Source organism: Vipera ursinii (genome assembly GCF_947247035.1).
Source record: "Vipera ursinii genome assembly, chromosome: 2".
NCBI lineage: Eukaryota > Metazoa > Chordata > Lepidosauria > Squamata > Viperidae > Vipera > Vipera ursinii.
Window position 1 is genome coordinate 20,454,834 of NC_139513.1, and position 10,142 is coordinate 20,464,975.

The 10,142-nt window shown below is 37.7% G+C and overlaps 1 protein-coding gene across 1 annotated transcript; it reads left to right on the forward strand.

The window, feature by feature from the left end:
- Window positions 1-1,325: 1,325 nt before the first annotated feature.
- Window positions 1,326-9,645, forward strand: LOC310634760 (vomeronasal type-2 receptor 26-like; the record flags this gene model as incomplete). Its single annotated transcript, XM_083353296.1, has 5 exons — window positions 1,326-1,607; window positions 2,677-3,105; window positions 4,130-4,357; window positions 7,333-7,459; window positions 8,741-9,645. 5 exons carry the CDS (start codon window positions 1,326-1,328, stop codon window positions 9,643-9,645), a joined length of 1,971 nt encoding a protein of 656 aa, XP_083209422.1.
- Window positions 9,646-10,142: the final 497 nt, after the last annotated feature.

A 10,142-nucleotide genomic window follows, 5' to 3' on the forward strand; every position in this document is an offset into this window, starting at 1 on the left:
CTATTGTTGGAAAACTTTCTGAAAGAAAAAGATGTAAAAGACATCAGAATTGGCCGGCAATCTAGTGAACCTTGGAGAGATGAGAGTTATTTAATCACCCTATTAAATGAATGTTTGATGTGGTGGTTAATGTTTCAGGTTAGAAATCATGAAAGCATGAACTCTAGTCCTTCCTTGGATATAAATTAAGCTGGCTGGCCCTGGATCAGTCACTTTCTCTTAATCCTAGGAAGAAGGCAATGGCAAATCACCTCTAAAAAACCTTGCCAGGAAAACTACAGGAACTTGTCCAGGCATTCGCTGAGAATCACCTAGACCTTTCCCAGAATAATTCCACTTAAATATTCCTCCAATTAGCAATCAAATCAACATAAAGAGACTTATTTCATAGAACCTTGTTTTTTATGTGAAAATGATTTTCTGAAGTGAATTTTAAATAAATGTATCCAGTTGCTAAGACAGGTGATCCATTACTATAAAATGCATTTCCAAGTCACCATTTGGAGAAAATAATGAATATAGAACATAGAGTTGGAAGCGACCTGGGAGGTCTTCTAGCCCAACCCCTGCTGGAGCCATTTCAAACAAATGGTGTCCAGTCTCTTTTTGAAAGCCTCCAGTGATGGAGCACATACAACTTCTGAAGGAAAGCTATTCCATTGGTTGCTCTCACAGTTAGAAAATTTCTCCTTAGTTCTAGGTTGCTTCTCTCCTTGGTTAATTTCTATCCATTGTTTCTTTTTGGTGCTTTGGATAACAACAACAAAAACAACAACAACAACAGTAATAATAATAATAATAATAATAATAATAATAATAATAATAATAATAATAATAATGGAAGGGACCTTGGAGGTCATGGTTGGGATCAGATCTACAATTTCCATTTGGGATGATTTTGAGCCTGAAGAAAACCATTGGAAAGAAAGTCATTTGTGGTCAATAGGACTGTCCTTCTAATAGCAAGATCCAAAGAAGTCCATCTCCTGGCAAGGTCCAAGAAATGAATGATACAGGCATCTTACATTATTTTATTAGAGAGTGAATTTCTGAGAATATTTCCTGCAGTACAAAATAGGGATTGAGCTTTTGGTCTGATCTTCTCTTGCTTTCCCCTTCATGAGATCAATCAGAATCCAAAGCTGTTACATCATCCTGGGTTACAGATCGTTAGATTGTCAAACCTGTGCACTAGACGTATAATACAGCAATCCAAGTGATTAGTTATAAATGTCCTTAAAGGAACAGCTTCAGGAAATATGATGTGATTCTATGAATTGAAGATGAAAGCCAACTGCAGTCTCTTATCTTGCAGTATACCGAGTATGAGCTTCTGGCACGTCCTGCCCTTCTTCTTTGCCACTCATGAGATCAACCAGAATCCAAAGCTGCTACCCAACATCACCCTGGGCTACAGCATCTATGAGAACTTTTTCAATGCAAGGATAACATACGAGGTCATGATGGACTTGCTGTCTACAGGGCAGGAGAATGTCCCAAACTACAGTTGTGGAAGACAAAATAATCTTCTGGCTGTGCTTGAAGGGACCGATTCGGAGCTCTTTCCTTCCATTTCAACTATGCTGGGCATCTACAAAATTCCACAAGTAGGAATGAACACTGAAGCTAATTTCATTTTGTAAAGTCTAATGATAGTCTAAAAGGGGTCAGGTCATAAATAAAATGATTTAGATGACAGAGCTTAAAGGACGCCTGAACTATTCTATTTTCATCAGGCATTCAAATACCTTTCTTCATTCTTACATCATTGTATATCTTGATTGTTTTTTAAAGATACACAGGTTACAAAGAGATTTTTCAACTGAACGAACCTCCACCCATAGCTCAAATGAAGTGCTGTCAATCATCCTTTGCATGGAATTTGCATCCTCTTTTCCCACCCTTCTGCCTCCTCTCCCTGTCTTCTGGTCACTGCAGTCTTGGGAGAAAAAAAAACAACTTTTCACCCTTATTCCAACCAATTCCAAACAAAATCTCTAAGGATTGGAATTTTTATTTTTTATTTTTTTTATTTTAATTCCATTTATATCCTGCCCTTCTCCAAAGACTCAGGGCGGCTTACAAGCTTAGCAGTAGCCTTCATTCTATGTATATGCCTGCTTATTAGGGCTTTTGGGCCCCCCAAGCGGCATTATTACAAAGTCAGCTTAATTGCCCCCAACAATCTGGGTCCTCATTTTACCTACCTCGGAAGGATGGAAGGCTGAGTCAACCTTGAATGAATGAAAACAACACAGGCAAATGTTACTTTAAGAGAGTTTTTTCCCCCTATTTGCACCTAAAGAGAATAAAAACATACCCAGTTGACACTTTTCTTCCTGCTGCGTTCACATGACGTTCCATTTTCCCCAATCTACGATCAAAGCAAATCAAATTATATATATTTTTAAAGCCTTTACAATAAAAGAGCACAGCAAAAAAGAGAAAGTGTAATACAGCAATTTGTTATTGGGGAAAGGAAAATAAAAGAATAGGACAAGAAAACAGCATATCTAATGAATAGTTCTGTGCAGTTGTATAACTTGGTGAATATAATTGACCAGCTGATATGTGAGTAGAGGGTTAGGATCAGAAAAAAAACAACCCCTTAGAGGTAAGGGCTTATTTTTGTCCTTAAGAGCAAAGCAATCAACCATCTTTTCTGTTTCACCTTAGATCAACTATGGGGTCATCAGCTACATTCCAGAGCAGAAATATAATTTCCCTTTTTTCTACCGGGTGAGTCCAAAACAAGAACCTCCTCACTTGGCAATTGTCAAGTTGCTCCTGCATTTCCGATGGACGTGGATCGGCCTCGTTGCTCCGGACAATGAAAATGGAGAAAAGTTCAGAAGAACATTTGTGTCAGAAACGTTAAGGAAAGGTGTCTGCGTTGCCTTCTCAGAAAGCTTACCCACGGTTCCAAGAGCAGGGAGGGATAAGGACATCCTTCAATATTTTACTGACAGTAAAGTGAAAAGTATTGTTTGTCAGTTGGACTTTCAGTCCTCATTAATACTAGCAGTACTAATACAAAACATTGAAAAGACAAAAATCCTGTTTGAGAGAAAAGTATGGATTGCTACAGCTTTGTCAGATTTAAATGTGAGATTATTTTACCACATGGTTAATCTCCAGCATAACCATCTTTTATTATCCTTCTCAACTAAGGCAAAGAAATGGACACAATATCATGATTTTAATTCACATTATTCTGCTACAGGGAAGTTTGGGAAGGAAGCATTTCAGTGTTCTTATTCAAGCCCTTTGTTGTCTAAGAAAGTTTGGATCACATGCCTGGAAAAAGAGACCTGGGAAATCCCATCCCCAGATCTGGTTGCAAGAATCTTGTCTGAGGATGGCTCCAGTATTTCCACAACAATCCAGGTTGTGGCATCAGTCTCCAGTGCTGCCTTTTCCTCCCAAACGAGTAAGAGGAGGATGCCTTCTGGGGACCACCAGACACTCCAGATGGTTCAACCGTGGCATGTAATGCTTCTTCAATATTTTAATAATGGTTCCCTTTCAATTCTTACATGTTATCATAAAGATAAGCAGAGATGATGGGGATAACCCAAGAACAATTGCCTGTTTCTAATATTTGTTCTGACAAGATGAGACATTTTAGAGAGAGAGAAACAGATAGATTGTGCTGCTGAATCTTCTAGATTAAGCCTGGTGTGCTGATTGAGGATGCTTGTGAGAATAGGTTATGATTTCTGAAGAGACTGGAAGGTTCTTTTCACAATTGCTGAATAAATAAGCAGTAGGATGGGACAATACCCATCATGTTCTACTGAACCTCCGTCATTGTTGCGCAACATGTTTGGGATCTGAGATTACCAATTTCATCAAGCAGAGCAGGCTAAAATAATAAACTAAAAAGATCTGTATGTGTGTGAGAGGGAGAGACAGACAGACATAGACAGAGAGACAGAAAGAGTAGAAAGAGACTGAGAGAAACAATGGGAGTGGGAAAGAAAGAGAGGGAGAGAGGTAATTAGAGAGAAAAATAGAATCTTCCTACCACATTTGCATACAGAAGCGCTGCGATAAAGTACCTCTGCTTTGACTTAGTGCTCAAATGAGAATGTATACATTGCAAGGATGATTCTCCATGTCTTTTCAGCTCCATCCATTTCTAAGAAACTTCCAGATTTACAATTTTTCTGTAAATGACGTTTATTTGGATGAGTATGGAATTTCCACTGCTGACTTTAATATCATGGACTGGGCAGTATTTCCCAACAAATCTGCTGCTGGGGTGATAATTGGGAATATTGAGAAAGAAGGCTCTTCAGACATCAAGATCTCAGTCGATGAGAGCGCCATCATATGGCCAACATCTTTTAACAAGGTAACCAAGTCTGCCTCTATGTGGGTTTTATTGTTCACCTGTTCCTATGTATCCATGTGATTTTGTGGTTTATTAGTCTTTTAACTTATATGGAGAGTCACCACAGCTAAAAGGATAGGCTGAAGGAGACTATTTCTCCTGTTCCTATCAAAAGATCTATTCTTATGATAAAGGATATCTGGTTTGATGTCATAGCAATATAGATGTGGGGAGAGCAGAGCTTGATACTCTGCAGCTAATTTCCTTCTGCTAGAGAGCCTCAAAGGGCTAAAGGTCACCCCAGAGAGGCGACAACAAAGGAGGAAACCCTCATTGATCATGGGCAAATGTCAGTTAGCCCATTTGATCCAAGGAAATTCCTCCAAACTGACAGAAGAAGGACAGACTGCATTCATGCAGTCTGTCCAAGAGCTACTGACAGCTGGGAAGGGTGAGGACTAGCCCTATGAGAGGATCAATAACAGCATGACGTGGAACTGGATGAGAATATCCTGTTTCTAGCTATCATTTTTGAACACTATTCTCTGGAATACATCAGGAAAATAATGGAAATGGAACATCAAAACGTTTGCTTGATAGGAGATTTTAATACAATTGTTGATAGAAAATTAGATTAAAGAAGGAGCAAAGGAGGGAAAAAGGAAGAAAGACAGAATGGCAGAAGAAATTTCCATACAGGATACTTAGAGAGAAGGAAACCCCCAAAAGACCCAGTACACATTTTATTCGAATAGACATAAATCTTGGCCTAGAATTGACATGATATGGATGAGCTAAGTACTAATATATATGAGATTGAGGTAAAATCTAACATTTGGGCAGACCATAATCCAATAAAGCTGACCCAGAAAGAGGTAAAGAAGAAATCAAGATGGAGTTTGAATCAATCCTTGTTAAAAGAGAAACACTTTGTAGAGTTCTCAATAAAGGAAACTGAGTTTTTCTTTAAAAAAAATAAAAAGGAAGAGATTTAAATTCAGAATACATGGGACACAGCCAAAGCATATTTTAGAGGATTAGCTATAACATATATGGCTAAAAAGAACAAAGAAAAAAGAACAATTTACAGCACTAAGAGAAGAATTGAAGAAACTGGAATTAGAATTACAAATACATCCACAAAAGAAAATTGTGAAAAGACAAATGGAGACAGTGAAACATAAATTAAATTTAATACAGTCAGAAGAATTGGCTCTACAAATAAAAAGGGTAAAACAAAACGTTTTTGAAAATGCAAACAAGCCAAGAAGGTGGTTGGCATATAAACTGAAAAAAGAAAGAGAGAAGAGACTGATAATAAACTACAAGATGAGAAGGGTGACTTACAATGTCAAACTGATGCAATTTAAAAAAGAAAGACTTTTATGAAAAATTATATAGAAGGAATTTCTCGAGAAAAAATGATACAATACTTTGAAAATGCAAACCTACCAAAAATACTAGAAAACCTAAAAAATATATTAAATGAAAAAATTACAATGATGGAAGTGATAAAAGCTATTAAAAAACCAGAAAAACGATAAAACCCCAGGACCGGATGGGCTACCCGCAGAGGTTTACAAATGTCTGCAAGATACATTAAGTCTACCAATGAAGGAAGTGTGTAACGAGGTATTATTAGAGGCCAAACTACCAAACCCATGGATGGAAGCAAGTATTACTTTAATATAAAAGAGAAGATTCAGATTTGACACAGATAAAAAATTATAGTCCAAAATCATTATTAAATGTGGATTATAAGGCATAGGCATAATGCCAGAAAAGTTTGATAAACAAAATGTATATTTACCATTACATGTATTAACCGCAGCAAGGATTGTGTTTGCACGGCACTGGAAAAATGAGATAACACCACCAAAGGAAGCAATAATTAAGAAAATATTGGACTGGGCAGAAATTGACAGACTCAGATTGAGAATCAAAGGAAAAGAAGATACAGAATACTTCCAAATATAGAACTTATTTTTTATCAATGATTGGAAAAGCGGGACAGAGAGTAAGAATTTAACCATTATGTCTAGGCAAAAATCAACCCAGACAACACATTGTTCATTAAGCACAAATGAATTGTAATGATAGAAAACTAATAGAATACTTCGTTAAAAAATCTATTGCTTATGATGGGAATACCAACATTGTTGTGATGTAGAACGGAAAACATGTTGTTGGCTATCCCAAAGCTGGTTGTAGCATGTAAGGAAACCTTGGAGCATCACAAACCAGGGAACTGGTCTTTGACACTGAGGGACTTACGGTAGGGCATTTTATTCAGTGGAATCTTTGGTGTTCTCTGAGCTTGGTTGTTTGTTTGCAGGTAATTTCACTGGTTAATTTCCCAACTAAGTAACATCATCAATGCCTGATGATAACACTGATAATGTTATCTATTCAAGTAATGAAAAATCTGCAAACAGGCAGTCAAAACCAGAGAACATCAAGGAATTTACAATTCAACCCTGAGTTACACAGAGTTTCTTCTATTGAATCATTCAATGTTTTTTCAGAACTGGAGTCTTCTTTGAGACTGAGTTGATAGTAAATTGAGATCTAAGAAATACGTATTGTAAGAAGGCAGAGGAAATGTTGTGACAGATGGTGTTCTAGCAATTGCTAAGACAAGACGAAGTAACCCTTTGCTTTCCATGCTTTGGACTAGACTTTCCACAGTTTTGTATCTTTGACCAGTTGGCTGAAGCTGACAGGATCTGAAGCCCAAATGCAGAATAATCCTAGGATAATGATGATTGGACTGGAGAGTCAGCAGCTCTTTCTGAACATTAAGGGAACTCTGAGATCATAGCCTGCTGAAATGAAATTGTTAGTGGAGAAATTTCACTGAAACAAACATATTTTAATTGTATGTGGGAAAAGATCTTGAAAGTACCCTCTTGAATTCATGAACCCACTTTGGTGCTCACTTCCATTTTTAGAAGTAATCCCCTCATTCATACATTTCTGATTTTTTTTCTGTTCAGAAGGCCCCCTTTTCTAGGTGTACGGAACGTTGCCTCCCAGGATATACCAAGCTGATGAGAGAGGGAGAACCAGTTTGTTGCTATGACTGTTCTCCATGTATGGAAGGAACCATCTCTGTGCAGGAAGGTAGGTAATTCAAGAACAAAGAAGCAGCACCAGTCTTTTATTCTAAGGATAATATGGTAGCAATAGGAATTGCAGTTAGACTTATTTACTGCTTCATAGTGCTTTACAGCATGCTTTAAGCATATTGCCCCTCAACAATCTGGGTCCTCATTTTACTGACCTTGAAAGGATGGAAGACTGATTCAACCTTGAGCTGGTCAGTATCGAACTCCAGGCAGTGGGCAGAGTTAGCCTGCAATACTGCATTCTAATCACTGTACCACCACGGCTCTGGTATTAGCAAGATTTGTTCTCATATACCAATATACCATTAGATTCAAGAAACAGACTAAAAACACTGCAAGAACTGTTCAGTGAAGGTAAAATTCACCATGGTGGATGTTTTCACAAGTTCCTGAAACAATAACAAGCAATCTTGAAAAATATTGAGAGACCTTAAGAAACATGACAGCATTTGAAACACCTATACAAAACAAACCTAACCTCAAATTCTAGTAAGATATTTTTTCTGGCAATTGCAAGAACAAATTTAGGAGAGAATTGGAAAAATAGATATTTTGTCAGTGATGTCAGATTGGGAGGTCACTTTGGAGAATATGCAGCAATGACACAAATACCTACAGCATTGATTCCTGGCAGCATTAAGTCATGTGGACATGACCTCCCAGAATTCCTTGGGAGTCATGGAATTCAGGGAATTGGGGAATTCTGGCTGAGGAATTCTGGGAATTGAAGTGCACGTCTTAATGTTGTGTAGGTTGAGAAACACTGATCTACAGTATCTGTGATGAAGCTTAAGTAACTTTTTTTTAAAAAAAAATCGGTCTCGTACATGGAACACATTGCACAGCAGGATATATTTAAAGCTTTAGAACATGATTTTTAATCAGAAAGTTTTGAGATGAATCAAAACTAATATCAGATGCCAGCAAGAATCTTTACATTTTAAAGTAAAACACAAACACAGAAACAAATAGATTATATGTGGAAGTGGTGTGTGTCTGTGTGTCTCTCTCTCTGTTTGTGTTTATCCTGCTCACAGCTTGGAGAAACAACAAAAGGGAAGAGAGGAATGTTTTCCATAAACATAATTATCTACTTTATTCATGCTTAGTAAGTAAGCATTCTTCCCTTGCATTTCATTATTCTAATCATATCATTTTTAAAAAAATAGAGAGAAAAAAAACTTCATTGCTTTATCTACATCCTGCTTCTTGTCAGTTGGTCATGATGCGTGGAATACCATTGAATCACTATTTAAAAATTCGTTGTGTTTTTCAGATGTAGCCCAATGTGCAAAATGTCCACATGACCATCTCTCCAATGAGAAGCGGGATCAGTGTGTCCCCAAAGTTATAACTTTCCTGTCCTTCAGAGAAAACCTAGGTCTCATCCTAGCTGTCTCTGCCCTTTTTTTGTCTCTTATCACTGTCTTAGTTCTAGGAATTTTTATTAAATATCGAGAAACTCCCATAGTCAAAGCTAACAACCGTGATCTCACCTACATTCTTCTGATCTTTCTCTTGCTTTCCTTCTTGACTTCCCTTCTATTCATTGGTCAACCCAAGAAAGTGACCTGCCTTCTTCGACAAACTGCCTTCAGTGTTGTTTTCTCAGTTGCTGTGTCATCCTTGCTGGCCAAGACTATCATGGTGGTGATGGCATTTCTGGCCACAAAGCCAGGCAGCAAAATGAGGAAATGGCTGGGGAAATCTCTGGCCAATTTCATTATCTTCTCCTGCTCTGGTGTTCAGGTGGGCATCTGTTTCATATGGCTGGGAATCTTTCCCCCATTCCCAGATTCTGACTTATATTCCCAAAAAGAGCAGATTGTACTGCAATGCAATGAAGGTTCAGTCATCATGTTCTATTCTGCCCTTGGCTACTTGGGCTTTCTGGCTTCCATTTGTTTCTTGGTGGCTTTTCTAGCCCGAAAACTACCAGGGGCCTTCAACGAAGCCAAGTGGATCACCTTCAGCATGCTGCTCTTCTGCAGTGTTTGGGTTTCTTTTGTCCCTGCCTACCTGAGCACCAAAGGAAAATACATGGTGGCTGTGCAGATCTTCTCCATCCTGACATCCAGCCTGGGCTTACTTGGCTGCATCTTTGTCCCCAAATGTTACATCATCATTCTAAGACCTGAGATGAACTTGAAGGAGAATCTAATAATGAAAAATAATAAGTGAACTTGATTGTAGCAGTTATATTTTATCCAAATTATTGCTAAGTTAAAATAAGACGTTACAAACAGTTATTGTTTCAACGCTGCTAACATCGAATGCTATTGCTTGACAAGAGATAAAGAAGTAGCCATTTCATATGTTAAACCTGTGTATTGCTTTAAAAGGTTGGGAGGGGGCATGAGTAGAATTTCACCTTCAAGGCCATCTCTCTAGGTAAAGAAGATAAGACCTTGGCGGGTTTTCTAATGGAAGGGAAACTGATTCTTTAATTTAATTGGAGAATATGATTAATGACAAAATTAGAAAGGTGGAGAATTGTGTTTTAATATATTGTGCAAGGGGTGAAGATTTCAGATTCCAGCTTCCTTCGAAGAAGCATAAAGGACTTTTAAGGTAAACAATGCCTCAAGTCAGTTGAAAAGCCCACATATTTGTTCAAAGACTTTTTCTTCCTCCCATGTGATTAATCTTACTATCAATAAATAGCATAGTGAAGTTTG